This window comes from Dermochelys coriacea, chromosome 6 (genome assembly GCF_009764565.3).
Source record: "Dermochelys coriacea isolate rDerCor1 chromosome 6, rDerCor1.pri.v4, whole genome shotgun sequence".
Classification (NCBI taxonomy): Eukaryota; Metazoa; Chordata; order Testudines; family Dermochelyidae; genus Dermochelys; species Dermochelys coriacea.
Genome location: NC_050073.1, coordinates 111,126,133 through 111,141,210, shown reverse-complemented (window position 1 = coordinate 111,141,210; position 15,078 = coordinate 111,126,133). Strand labels below are relative to the sequence as shown.

The 15,078-nt window shown below is 41.2% G+C and overlaps 1 protein-coding gene across 2 annotated transcripts in view; it reads right to left on the bottom strand.

Annotated features, from left to right (window-relative positions):
- Positions 1-15,078, bottom strand: part of C6H14orf180 (chromosome 6 C14orf180 homolog) — a 29,697-nt gene that overhangs the window by 12,042 nt on the left and 2,577 nt on the right. The window contains exons 2-4 of one of the 2 annotated variants that reach the window (XM_043517755.1): positions 5,687-5,787; positions 4,312-4,467; positions 272-395 (exon numbers count right to left, since the gene is read on the bottom strand). In XM_043517755.1, coding sequence (XP_043373690.1) covers positions 272-395; positions 4,312-4,329 — 142 coding nt within the window. In that variant the 5' untranslated portion in view covers positions 4,330-4,467; positions 5,687-5,787. Of the gene's footprint in view, positions 1-271; positions 396-4,311; positions 5,276-5,686; positions 5,788-15,078 lie in introns of those variants that run through there. The other variant, XM_043517756.1, reaches the window with a different exon arrangement.

The window sequence follows — 15,078 nt, the reverse complement described above, 5'->3', positions numbered from 1 at the left end:
TTTAGGGGACTGTTCCAGGAGGTCAGTGAAAATAGCTCCGTGGCTGTTCTAACTTGTGCCAGGGCCTATTTTGCCCCTAGGGAAGGCAGAAAGGTGGATCACAACCACCTGTGCTGAAGGACTGTGCCTCAAGAAACTGGCCTGATTTACACAGATACAATGAGTAATGATAACGGACACTGGTGAGGAGAGGGATTTGGAAAGGTGTGGAAACACTGGAAAGAATGCCACTCTTGGGAGAGTATAAATAGTTTTAATATCTTAAACATACCATATCCAGTGATTTCTGGCTCACGAAATCGAACCCTTCTCTCTGCTTTTCGCTTTTCACTCACAGCTTGGTTCACGGGTGGCCTTTTTCTCAGTATCGAAGGCGGACATTTACTACAACTCGTCTAGATAATTGATCAAAGCACAAAATGCCATGGTTCAAACTGAAATAATGCCTTTTGAATGAAGTTTTGAACTTTCTATGGCTATACAGTATTTGTATGGTGTCCTTAAAAAGACATAATCCGAAACACTTGTTGCGACATTGTTTACATTCAGATCGCTGCAGTATTTACGGCGAAGTAATGCTGCGCTTCCTTTCAGAGTCATAGAGCTAGGGTTCACTATAACTTGTCATCACCAGAAGGAATGACAGAACAGAACTCGGTTAAAACATAGAAAGGCAAGAATTACTCTTTTTGGAACAAACTGATTTAATTCAAAAAGGGATTTTTCTTAATCTGAAAGTACAAGGTGTTTAAAAAAGCCACATAGTCCTAATAGGATAGAAAAACACAAACAGGATATCAAATATATGCATTTTATTATAGGTGTGTCTTTCAAACTATTCTTCCAAGTTAAGCAGCTCTATAGTGGATGAGCATATATCATTGTAGCGACTGATATGACACACTAGTCTCATGTTTGTGTATCATCCTGATGTGTATGTTATGGTAACTCATATGCTTCTTAAAACTTAGATATACTTGTATTGTCTTTCTCACTTTTGCTTGAAAACAACATTCAGTCTTAGATCACAGAATCACATTACTGTGGATCCTGTGAGCAAATGACAAACAAAATAAAATAAAGATCCCAGTTTCCTCTGAAAAAATGCACTTTATCATGATGTGGTCAAAGTCGATAAGTGGGTCCCAGGCAGCTGAGTTAAGAACCGTACATTGCACACACGCACCCAGAGAAAGTGGGCAAAGCAGACGTACCATTCTATATTTTGACAAGGCCTAACTGTGGTGATAGGTGTTTTCCCTGCTACATTATTACTTTGTGATCAAAATCCAGTGATGGGGATAAATATATTTGCTCACAGGTGTCCATCCTACCTCCCCTGACAACCTGCTGGGCACTGTGAAGGTAGCGTCTAGCACAATAGGGTTCTGCTCTATGACTAGAGCTCTTAGGGTCTATGGTAACACAAATAAAATAAAAATAATATTGGTTGATGCTGTTTCCACTGCTGTAGCTTCCCTTTCCTTTTTCATCTCTTTGGCCCCTCCATCTTATGTTCCTTTCATCCCCATCACCCAACTTTGTTCTATGCCCTCTTCTTTACCTAGTTTAATCTTTCTACCCCTCACTGCCTGTTCCTTCCACCCATTCACATAGGTCAAATGTCTCTCACCCCCCCCAACTCTCCCCCCACATATCAGGTTGGAGACACTGGATTAAGACATACTACATCATGGGCAGAGCTGTGTCAACTGCCCTCCCAGCTAACTCCCTCTCCCAAAGTAGAGAGGACATATGAGTTGCCCCACGTATCACACCATGCATCATTGGCTTTCACTTCAATCAAAATCCTGAATCAATAAATGGAAAAAAGACAAACGCTGTATGTGTGAACACATATGGGTAGAGTTCAGCATCCCTGTCCAAACTGCACAAGTGCAGGGGAACGATGTTCATGTGGAATGATTTTGGGGTTAGAAAGGATGCAAAGAAGGGTTATAAATTTGCCACTAAATCTTGAAGTCTTTAATCAGGCCAAACTCAGGTCTTGATTCAGCAAAGCACTTAAATGCATGTTTAATTCCCTATAATGGCAGGAGGACTTGTGCAGAAGGGCTTCAGTCTAGGGGATTAATACTTGAGTAAGGTCTATGATAGGATCTCAGGATTGGACACCAGGGTGCTCATTTATAATTCTGGACATGAATCTATCCTTGGATCATACCAGGATCTAAGGAAAAGTCCTCTTTACATTATGGGGAGGAAATAATAAAACGAGGGGTCATGATCTGAAAGGGCTATGTAGAATTGTTACCTAGAGAAGATTCTTCTCATAGGCTCATAGGAATCACCATATCAGATCAGACGAGTGGTCTATCTAGTTCAATAGCCTGACTGTGGCCACTACTGGATGCTTCTGAGGAAGATGCAAGAAATCCAGCAATAGGAATAATTTTCACATAGGGGAAAATCTCACAGATTCATAAATGTTAAGTCCAGAAGGAACAAGCATGATGTCAGACTGGATGATCATAATGGTCTCCCTCCTGCATAACACAGGCCATAGAGCCTCACTGAGCAATTCCTGTATAAAGCCCTTAACTTCTGTTTGAGCTACAACCTTTCTTTCAGAAAAGTATCAAGACCCGATTTTAAAGACTTCAAATGATTGAGAATCCACATAATCTCTAGGTAAGTTGTTCCAATAGCTTTCTTCCCACCCTTCATTTGTCAGACTAGCTTAAGACCTGAAGCATGAAGATTCATATGTATTTTTCAAAATTCTTGAGGTTTTTTCCCCTACAATCTTTTCTATTATAACTGTGCATGTTCTTGTTGACCATATAAATGTCCAGTCCTTTCTCTGGAATCTTGCTGAACAAATGTCCTCAGAGATATATCACAGCAATAAGTTCCACTGCCTAGATATGCATATGAAAAAAATATTTCCTTTTATCAGTTTTAAACTTGTTGCCTTTCTGTTTCATTGCATGTTCTCCAAAAGAACCACCAGCAAGTGAATAGACATGCAGGAAAAGTAGCTGGAATAGGTAATAAGTGAATTTAAGATATATATGGACATATCCAACAATTCCATTTTGATATTATTGGATAGGCAACTGAAAAATGAGGCTTTTCTGCTAAGGAAAAGGAGTTAGATGGAGTAGATCACAGACAAATGTCTCTACATCCATGCATGTAAATGAGGCTGTGTTTTTCACAATGATTGTTGCATTTCTATGATCATTTTGGGCTTTCTTTTTAGAAACCATTCCCAATCTCAAACTCTTACAAATAGCTCAGCTCTTAATCTTGCTTCTGTTGATAACATGTGGGCGCAAGTCATCAGGAAATGATTTAGCTGTAGTGGGATCACATATCTCTCTCGCCAATACAGTTATGGCCTCACTTTACACATTTCACAAATTAGATTCATTATTATAGTAATAAAGTGGGATTTTAACATTAGAATTTTCTACAGATATTATAATAAAATCATTGATAGAATTTTAGTTGGGAAGAGAGATGTGATTCACTCTCAAAGGGGCTTTAACAGCCCCTTGTCAAACAGTGAAGGCCAGTCATCATTAAATATACATTTTTCCATCAAAAACCCCAGTGCTGATCACTGAAATATGATATTTTATTGTTTTACTGCATAAATAGCACAAGCAGAGCTTAGTGTTTTGTTTTCCCGGGGCTATTTATCCATGATGGCATGCCTACCTACTCTGCTATTCGGCTCTTCCACAGGGCTTGGTGAAATCCCCACAAAGCAGTGCCTGGTAAATGCTCCTTAGACATGGGGCAAATTTATTACTGAGTGGGATGAGTGGGCTTAGTTCTGCACTCAGTTACACTGGTGTGATAATGAATCTCAGCAGGGGAGAATGGGGTGTGTGTTGTCCTTTTGTTACCCACCTCACCAACTGGGAGAGGAAGAGCAGCCTCTGTGGAGCTGCTACTTTCCTTCCTGCACATTATAGCAGGCAAGGGTGGGAAATGGACAGAGCCTTGGCCCTCTCCATCCAGTGCACTGGCCAGCATGAGTGGGCTGACACACCAGGGGAAGAAATCTGTGCTGGGGATGGGGCTGGTGTTCACGTTTTCCACTGAAGATAAAGCTCTGTTGACATACACCAGCTAAGGACCTGCCAAATGTCTGCACCATTTATATAAATATAAACCATGGGCTAAAAGCATGACAGTATAATGAAGTGTGCTTTTCACTTGCAGACAGGAAAGCAGCATTCAGATTAGGATGGCAGCTAGTTTTTGATGAGCTGGGATTCTCCACTGAAAGCTGCTTGTAAATAGAGCTGTTTGAAGTAACTCAGATATTCGCCTTACCTTCTCTTTCCTGTACATTGGAGAGACCGAAGACTCTTCCTCATGCTGCAGCTAACAGCTGCCGGGCTTCTAAAACTCTGGCAATCCACTCTCTGATGCCTCTTGCAAGGATTTCACTGTGTCTGGAAGTCCTGAATTGCGCTGTGTCAACACATTCTTTAGGGGGGAAATGTCTTTCTTAAAACTGTTCATATAAGACCCTATGCAGGCAGGTTGCTGAGGGCTTCCTGGTTCAAGGGGCCTCAATTACCAGGGACTTCCTTGAGAGATGAAGTTACCCAGGAGTTCCCCAGAGGCCCTCAGCACATCTGAGGTTCTAGTTTGTAGGATTTTTACATGACATTTTAACAGATGCCTAAATCAGTATGAAGCCATATGGCTAGGCTCTGACTTGAGGCACAGCCCTGAGCAAGGAAGGGTGTATAAGCTGCATTGTCCCAGAAGTATTAAGTCACAATTCCTCCCTCGGTTCCTCCTTGCCCCAAAGGGGTCATAATTTTGCTGCTGGTCTATACCAGCATGCATATGCTGACTAAGCTACTCTGGCCAGCAAGTACGGGGATGGAGCCAAATATCCACCCATTCCCTATCCACCTACCCCAGGATGGTAACAAGCAGGGGAATATCCTCTCTTACCTCTATACCCCTATACTAATGTAGCCCATGTAGAAGTGTATGGGGGGATATCTTTTATTCCAGCTTATTCTCGTGCACAGATGCATAGGTCAAGCTGCAATCTAGCCCTAGACATTAGAACTTTGGGTAATGATTTCTTTCCCCCCCAAAAAATTCAGTGAAAACAAAACTCTTTTCATTATTTACAAAGTTTGTTTTTGAGGTTTTTTTGAGGGGGGGAGGGTTCTTCAAAAAAGTTAAAACTAAACATTTTTTGGTTTTCAGTAAACGAAAACTGACAGTTTTAGGTTGGAAAAAAAAGGTTTTACTGTTCTCAAAAAATGAAAAAACACTTACCAGTTTCAGAGTAGCAGCTGTCTTAGTCTGTATTAGCAAAAAGAAAAGGAGTACTTGTGGCACCTTAGAGACTAACAAATGTAATTGAGCATAAGCTTTCATGAGGTACATACTTCATTGGATGCTCAAATAAATTTGCTAGTCTCTAAGGTGCCACAGGTACTCCTTTTCTACTTACCAGTTTGACACCCTCCCCCTCCAATTTTAACAAAAATACATTTTGACAACAATAAAACAACAGTTCACTTGAAAAGCTGTTGTCAATCAAAAAAATAGCATGGTTGCAAAATTGCCAATCAGCTCTAAGAAAGAATCATTTAAAATTGCCACTCTAACTATTCACCTTTTGATGCTTAGAACATTGACAGCAATCATGGTAAATGTTTGAATAAGCAGTGGTTACCTGAGCCCTCACATTCCAGCATGAAAAAATGCTATAAGCTCAAACTTCAGAACAGCGACTGATCCATTCCTGCTAAATGTTTTTGATTGCAGATTAGTCACCTAAAATTGCATATACATTAAGAATCAAACAGAGTTTAATGTATGATACGAAGGATTTCATGCAAATAACTGCAGTGAGCTTTTTAAGGTGATGCTGAGAGAAAAAGTCAGTGTTACTATATCGGGATAGGTTACTTTGCAAAGGTCTGGAGTGTCCTCTCCAAACCTCATCATCCTATTTTAAGTTATTTCCTATCAAAGCGTTGATTTCATTTCACTCAAGGTATGTCAGAAGTACAGCTGGACAACTAATTCCGAACTAAGAGTTTGTCTGATGAATTTCACTTCTTTTTTGCTTTGCTAATTGTCCATGAACAGAGTGTGATTTTTGTAAACATACTCATTATTCTGATGTAAACAGTGGATAATTTCTGGGACTAAATTCTAGGTCTGTAAATTGCTGCAAGCTGTTTGTTAGTAAGTATTCAAGAGTCAACAACTAACCATGTTTTTAAAACAAACAAAAATATTGTTAGCCAGTGGTTGAGGACTTAGGCTAATTTCTATAGTGAAGTTTTAATCATTAAAGCCAACACATCCTCCACAACTTACCGTGGCTATTTCCTATCTTAAACAGAGGGGGAAACTATGGCATCACAGAGCGCACTGTGTTGGCAAATGCAGATTTCAATGGCTTGCATTGTGTATGCAAATATATGTCTTTACAAGAAAAAGGAGTTTAAGTGTCTGCTCAGCAGAAAAAAATGAAAAAACAAACAAACCCCCCAAGCCCACATGATTGACTTCCCAGTGCATAAACATGAACAGCCTATACAAAAGGACTGACTGCACATACAGTACTTTCCTGCAATACTCCAATGGAAGATGCCTAGGAAATAAACATAACACGATAAAACAATTTTATGCTCAGAGGTAGCAGTGTAACTGTATGAACTCTTTTTCCATTTCCTCCAGCAGGAATAAATATTTTAGACAAGCAAAGCACTTTGTAAATGATGCCTTTGCAGGGATTCCTCTGGCCTGTTCAATTATTTCGAAACCTAGCAATTTTCTCATATCATTGAATCTGGTTTTATTGCAAATAGGGTCATAGAAATAGTCACACATTGCGATAATGGACTTAGTTTATCTTAACTATTAACACTTCCAATAGGTTTACACACAAGTACATATACAATATTTATGTTCATGCACAGTGCATATATATTAATAATGAAGTAACTTTATCTTGAACAATCTGAAAACAAAAAGAAAAGGAGTACTTGTGGCACCTTAGAGACTAACAAATTTATTAGAGCATAAGCTTTCGTGAGCTACAGCTCACTTCATCGGATGCATTTGGTGGAAAAAACAGAGGAGAGATTTATATACACACACACAGAGAACATGAAACAATGGGTTTATCATACACACTGTAAGGAGAGTGATCACTTAAGATAAGCCATCACCAGCAGCATGGGGGGGAAGGAGGAAAACCTTTCATGGTGACAAGCAAGGTAGGCTAATTCCAGCAGTTAACAAGAATATCAGAGGAACAGTGGGGGGTGGGGGGGGAGGGAGAAATACCATGGGGAAATACAGGTTTCAGAGTAGCAGCCGTGTTAGTCTGTATTCGCAAAAAGAAAAGGAGTACTTGTGGCACCTTAGAGACTAACAAATTTATTAGAGCATAAGCTTTCGTGAGCTACAGCTCACTTCATCGGATGCATGAGTCATTACACAAAGTAAAACTATTTCCCCATGGTATTTCTCCCTCCCACCCCACCCCCCACTGTTCCTCTGATATTCTTGTTAACTGCTGGAATTAGCCTACCTGCTTGTCACCATGAAAGGTTTTCCTCCTTCCCCCCCCTGCTGTTGGTGATGGCTTATCTTAAGTGATCACTCTCCTTACAGTGTGTATGATAAACCCATTGTTTCATGTTCTCTGTGTGTGTGTATATAAATCTCTCCTCTGTTTTTTCCACCAAATGCATCCGATGAAGTGAGCTGTAGCTCACGAAAGCTTATGCTCTAATAAATTTGTTAGTCTCTAAGGTGCCACAAGTACTCCTTTTCTTCATGGGGAAATAGTTTTACTTTGTGTAATGACTCATCCATTCCCAGTCTCTATTCAAGCCTAAGTTAATTGTATCCAGTTTGCAAATTAATTCCAATTCAGCAGTCTCTCGTTGGAGTCTGTTTTTGAAGCTTTTTTGTTGAAGGATAGCCACTTTTAGGTCTGTGATCGAGTGACCAGAGAGATTGAAGTGTTCTCCAACTGGTTTTTGAATGTTATAATTCTTGACGTCTGATTTGTGTCCATTCATTCTTTTACGTAGAGACTGTCCAGTTTGGCCAATGTACATGGCAGAGGGGCATTGCTGGCACATGATGGCATATATCACATTGGTAGATGCACGGGTGAACGAGCCTCTGATAGTGTGGCTGATGTGATTAGACCCTATGATGGTGTCCCCTGAATAGATATGTGGACAGAGTTGGCAATGGGCTTTGTTGCAAGGATAGGTTCCTGGGTTAGTGGTTCTGTTGTGTGGTGTGTGGTTGCTGGTGAGTATTTGCTTCAGATTGGGGGGCTGTCTGTAAGCAAGGACTGGTCTGTCTCCCAAGATCTGTGAGAGTGATGGGTTGTCCTTCAGGATAGGTTGTAGATCCTTGATGATGCGTTGGAGAGGTTTTAGTTGGGGGCTGAAGGTGATGGCTAGTGGCGTTCTGTTGTTTTCTTTGTTGGGCCTATCAACAAAGAAAACAACATGGCTTATCTTATTTATTACTTATTTGATGGCTTATCTTAAGTGATCACTCTCCTTACAGTGTGTATGATAAACCCATTGTTTCATGTTCTCTGTGTGTGTGTATATAAATCTCTCCTCTGTTTTTTCCACCAAATGCATCCGATGAAGTGAGCTGTAGCTCTCGAAAGCTTATGCTCTAATAAATTTGTTAGTCTCTAAGGTGCCACAAGTACTCCTTTTCTTTTTGCGAATACAGACTAACACGGCTGCTACTCTGAAATCTGAAAACAAAATCACGTAATAGCATACAGCAAGGGGGGCAGTTGTAACTGGAAGCTGCAGATCAGTATGACAAAACAGAAAGGTGATTAATTAGAAGGGAGTCTTCCATATCTCCTCTAACTTCCTGAGTGTCAACTGATCCTTCATTCAGTATTCCACCGTTAGTGGTTCTGTGTACTCTCCATTAATAATTTAGCCATGCACCTGTAGGCAGCAAGATGAGTTTTCGTGATGGTAAAGTGTGATTTTTCCACCGTCACGGAATACATCAGAAAAAATATTAATTGCCCTCACCACATAATTAACACTAAAAGGTGTACTAGCACTTTTTTGCCTCTGGAGAAACAAATTCACCCCTGAAAGATATCCACACAGCAGGACACCCACAGAATGGAATACAGCCTAGCTCTTACTTGTAATATCTATCAAAAGGGAAGTCCTGCAAAAATCATGTTCTTGTGAAAATCATTCATAAGGGGAATTTTTGTGTGTCTCCTCTAAAAAGAAGGATGAAGTTTAGTTTTCCTTTTGATAGTTGCTTCAGTGTGTAGGCATTTTCATGGAGTGTTTTAAAAAAAAAATGTAACGGAAGCCATGCAATTACCAATGGTCTGATAATATTTAAAACTGTGTTAGTATGAATCAAACAACACAGAAAGAGCTCAGCTTTCATTTATTTCAGAGCATGTAGTTCTTAATTCTGTTGATATCTCCAGACACATTGTATCATGAGGCCAATCGTCCATAGTAAAGGAAAATAGAATGCAAAGAAACATGCAGGAACCTACAATATTCCTATTGCTATCCATGAGGGTCACTCCTACTCATGCTTGGGAGCCATGCACTTTTCACGCTCCATATTACTAATCTGCTGTGAAAGTTTTCATTAATGACACAGAGCTATGTACTGTTCTTTGATCGTATCTGCAACTCCCTTCAATGTCAGTAGGAATTCACCTATGCACTGAGGGCGTATATCAACTGCTTTTTGCAAATGTTAGAGTAAACTTCATAATATCAAACATAGTTATAGATCTGATACAATACAATAGAAGTTGCTTGATGAAGACAGAACACTGACTCTGGCTCTCTATACACCGGACAGTTCTAAAGCAAAATTCACTGCCTTGATCCACAGTGCTAATTTACAATCATGTACAGCACGTTCTGAATGGAATTCTCCTATGAGCAAATTCTGGGAAGAATATGCAACAGGATCATGCATTGTGGGTAGGCCACCTACACTGCAGATCAGAATGGAGAATTTGCCCCATAACAGGGTATTACCAACTCCACATTGGGGAGGCAAGGGTTAAACAGCTGTTCTGGGCCCAAGGGGCCATGCCCCTCGCCTCTGCTGGGTACGGTCCCAGTGAAGGGAGCATTTAAAAAAGAGTGTGACTCAGATCAGTCTGGGCTGACCGCAGTTGGGTGCAGCAGCCTCCTGCCAGGAAGCCGCCAAGGCTCCATGCCACCAGGACCAAATCTCATAGCGAAGCCACTGGGAGCTGGCCAACCCTGAGAGTCAAGGGTGATGACTCCCCAGGGCCAGCAGGAGAGATGTCGGGGACAAATCAGAGGGGAGTATACGAGGATCCGATGTCTGTTCCATGATGACGCCCGAGGCACTGGAGCAAGGGTAGGCAGTGACTCAGGGAGAGTGCTTTGCAGTATCAGGCCCTAAGTCCTGGATGATGGCTATTGTTTCGAAGGGCCCTGGGTCAGAACCTGGTGGAGTACGTAGGTTCAGGTTCCCCTGTCCACCCCTACTCTCACACATAGATGACGCTACACCTGAACTGTAGCCGTTAGGTGGAGCAGCCTCTGGATTCTCGCAATAGGCAGTGCTTCCTTGAGCTGTAATGGTCAGAGCAATCGACCCTTGGACTCTTGCCATTAGGCATCACACCTTGGATTACCATCATTAGGTGGTACTGCCACCTGGAGCACAGTCAAGCCCTGACATGTCTCTTTAGGGTCTGGTAGAAAATAATTTTACTTTTTTTAGAAGAGCCTAGGCCAAATTCATCCATGGTGTAACTCAATTGACATATAAAGGGGGTCTGATCTGACTCCATTTCTTCACACTACCCCTTCTCATGCTTCTTTCTGGGTAGATAGTAAAACTTAGTATTCAGGATGATAGATAGTCCATATATATTAGAATATCTGTGACACTGAAACAAACTTGCTTAGCCACCAAATGTTTTGCACATCTATTTGATAATTAAACTCTTGGAATCACAATCAAGCTCTCATTTGTGACTCACAGTGCATTTTGAGATAAAAATGTCCCATAAACCATTAGATTTATTTCACTTGATATTTCCCCCTCCATTCTGTTTATCCTGCCACTGGGATCTAAAATGTAAAGTATGTATTGATTAAATAAGAGTTACCAAGTAACCAAATGCTAATATTTGCTCTCTGCTCATTGCTTCCACATCGGTCTGAATGTTGCAGCTGAACAGAGCTTAAACCTGGCTGGAGAGGGCATTCAGAGTGACCTTTCATCTTTCAACTGGCATACATTAGGGGTTATTTTAGTGCTAAAGTAATCTCTCTTTAAAGAATCCTGGAATTTTGTTAAATGCAGCAGTACAATCAGCAATCCTATTAAACAGAATGATCTAGCGGCCAGCAGGTGGATTGGCTGACTTGAGATAAAATAAGAGGAGACAAAGAGCATGAAAAGAAAAACCTTGGAAATAGCAAATATACTTGTCATAGAAATGTAGGGCTGGAAGGGACTTGAAAGGTTACTGAATCCAATCTCCTGCCCTGAGGCAGGACCAAGTAAACCTAGACCATCCCTGACAGGTAACTGTCTAATCTGTTCTTAAAAACCTCCAATGATGGGGATTCCACAACCTCCCTTGGAAGCCTATTCCACAGTTTAACTACCCTTATTTTTTCTGTAATATCTAATCTAAATCTCCCTTGCTGCAGATTAAGCCCATTACTTCTTGTCCTACCTTCACTGTCCTCTTTATAAACAGCCCTTACCATATATGAAGATTATTATCAGGTCCCCCCCTTAGTCTTTTTTTCTCAAGACTAAACATGACCCGTTTTTTAACCTTTCCACAAAGGTCTGGTTTTGTTGCTCTCCTCTGGACTCTCGCCAATTTGTCCACATCTCTCCTAAAGTTTGGCACCCACAACTGGACACAGCTCTCTAGCTGAGGTCTCACCAGCACCGAGTGGGACAATTACCTCCTGTGCCTTAAATATAACACTCCTGTAAATACAAACTAGAATGGATGGAGTGTATTATTTTAAAAAAAGAAAAGGAGTACTTGTGGCACCTTAGAGACTAACAAATTTATTAGAGCATAAGCTTTCGTGAGCTACAGCTCACTTCATCGGATGCATTTGGTGGAAAAAACAGAGGAGAGATTTATATACACACACACAGAGAACATGAAACAATGGGTTTATCATACACACTGTAAGGAGAGTGATCACTTAAGATAAGCCATCACCAACAGCGGGGGGGGGGGGGGGGGGGGGGAAGGAGGAAAACCTTTCATGGTGACAAGCAGGTAGGCTAATTCCAGCAGTTAACAAGAATATCAGAGGAACAGCGGGGGGTGGGGTGGGAGGGAGAAATACCATGGGGAAATAGTTTTACTTTGTGTAATGACTCATCCATTCCCAGTCTCTATTCAAGCCTAAGTTAATTGTATCCAGTTTGCAAATTTAATTAACTTAGGCTTGAATAGAGACTGGGAATGGATGAGTCATTACACAAAGTAAAACTATTTCCCCATGGTATTTCTCCCTCCCACCCCACCCCCCGCTGTTCCTCTGATATTCTTGTTAACTGCTGGAATTAGCCTACCTGCTTGTCACCATGAAAGGTTTTCCTCCTTCCCCCCCCCGCTGCTGGTGATGGCTTATCTTAAGTGATCACTCTCCTTACAGTGTGTATGATAAACCCATTGTTTCATGTTCTCTGTGTGTGTGTATATAAATCTCTCCTCTGTTTTTTCCACCAAATGCATCCGATGAAGTGAGCTGTAGCTCACGAAAGCTTATGCTCTAATAAATTTGTTAGTCTCTAAGGTGCCACAAGTACTCCTTTTCTTTTTGCGAATACAGACTAACACGGCTGCTACTCTGAAACCTATTATTTTAAAGGAGTTCAAGTTGAGTGGCAATTGCTTTTTATTCTTTGTTTTATAAAACTAATTTCCTCACATAAAATTCAGTTTAATTAAAATGCACACTAATATATCTGCAGGAAATAATCTGAAACAAAGGGATTAAGGTCTTGAGCTAAATCCTGTGGAAATCAAAGGACTCCTATTGACTTCCAAGGGCTTTGGATCAGGCCCTAATGGATTTGAGAAACCTGGAAACCATTAATGCCCAAATTGATTCTACAGATGATAGAGAACAACCAATTGGACATGAGATTTGCAAAGTGATATGGAAATAAAAAAGGCCAATGGTGTTTTCAGCTGTACACTCAAAGACATCACAGCATGGACTGAGTTGATGCTATAACTCTCTATGTGGCACTGATGCTGAAATGTGGCATTCAGGTTTGAGCACCTCATGGAAGAGAGATTAGAGAAGAGTAAGACAATGATTAGGGCAATGGAGGGATTGATGTCTGAGAAAAGATGAAATGAGTGAAATACATGTAACCTGCATAAGATTGAGGTGCATGTTAACAACCTAAAGGTATCTGAATGCTGTACAGACCATGAGCCAAGTTCTGTCCTCACTCACGGACGATTTACACTACTGTGAGTCCATTAAAGTCATTTTCTGCATTTACACTGTGGTAACTGAGATCAGAATTTTACCCCCCATGATGGAGAGAGATGACCAGAGTGGCACAGAGGGGTATAACTAGGAGTAATGAGTAACATTTTCAAAATTGCCCATGTGGTTTAGGAGCATGGGTCCCATTCACTTTTCATTTTACCCAAAGAGAATAAATTAAGAAAGGGAAATGTTAGGAGCCACATTAGGGAACACTTTCTGCAGTGAGATATATAAAACTCTTGAGCAGTCTCCTCTAGGGAATGGTGGAAGCCAGGCTGCTAATGGGCCTTTAAAACTAGACTGGACTAAACATCAGCAATACACTGCATTGGGTGTGTGATCGAGAGTATGAGCTAATATGACTGAGTGGGCAGGGAACAGAATCTTAGACGTTCTCTGACCCCATTGCACCATTCTGGCTAACTCAGAATTCCTTGGCAAGGGGAAATCTATAGGTGGTGTCGTTGCAGTCTATCACCCTCAGTTACACCCCATCATGCAGGGGGCATTTCTGAGAGAAATGAGGTGAGGCTGGAGCACTGTTGTGTTCCATCTACGCACAGTGAGCTGTTAGAATGGTCCCTTGGGGCAGTGGGCAGCCAGGAAAAAAACGGAGTACTGTTTGTGTCTCTCTAACTTACGCTGAGGACCAAAGAAACCCAAGAGAGCTTCCCAAATCAGGGAGCTGGAGAGGTGGTGTAAACCACTTTTCCCACCAAACCCTGCTCATGTGCCAAGCACAGCTTTGCCAGAACTGTGAATCTGGGCCTCTCTAACATCTGTGTTGTTCTGTTCCCACCTAGACAGTCATTAGCATTGGAAAGTGAAAAGTGTATTTTTTTTTCTTCTGCTACTTTATCATCTGCCATATGGCTAATGTTAATGCTGGGAAATAAGACATAGCTTTTCAGTGATAAGAAGTCATGTTAGCTTTCCTGATGGACACCTGCTGTTCCAAAGCAAAGAGCAGTTCCTGCGGATCCTGCGTGAATGATTTCCAGGAGAGTTACCTCATGTTTGACTGAGATAATTTCGACCAAGAAACCCTTTTGGGCTATGTTTTCAAGACATCAAATTAACGGTATGCACTGAGGGTCCGATTCTGTGAGTGCTCCACAAGCAAGGAATTGTGTGTATGTGTAACACTGGCAGGATCAGGTGCCTGATAGGTTAGTTGATATAATTGATTCAATCTGCTTAATTTGGCAATAAACCGATTTGCACACATGAGTTGGGCCAAATGCTGTTCTTAGTTACACTCAGGCAATTCTCCCGCAGTCAATGGAAATTTGTGAGGGCGTGAGAGCAGAATTTGACTCTCTACATTGAAGTGAACTCCTGAAGGTTCATGCAACACATTTTCATGGACAAACTATGATCAATTCCAAAAGTGAGGTGGAAAGTTACTTTCCAGACAAGGGGCACGATCCCTCATTTTCTTTGCTTTAAAATCTTCTGCAATATGATGGAAACTGACTGATTGCAATGCTGAAACCCTGCTTGGGGTGCACTCTTATGCCAAGTGGCTTAAGGA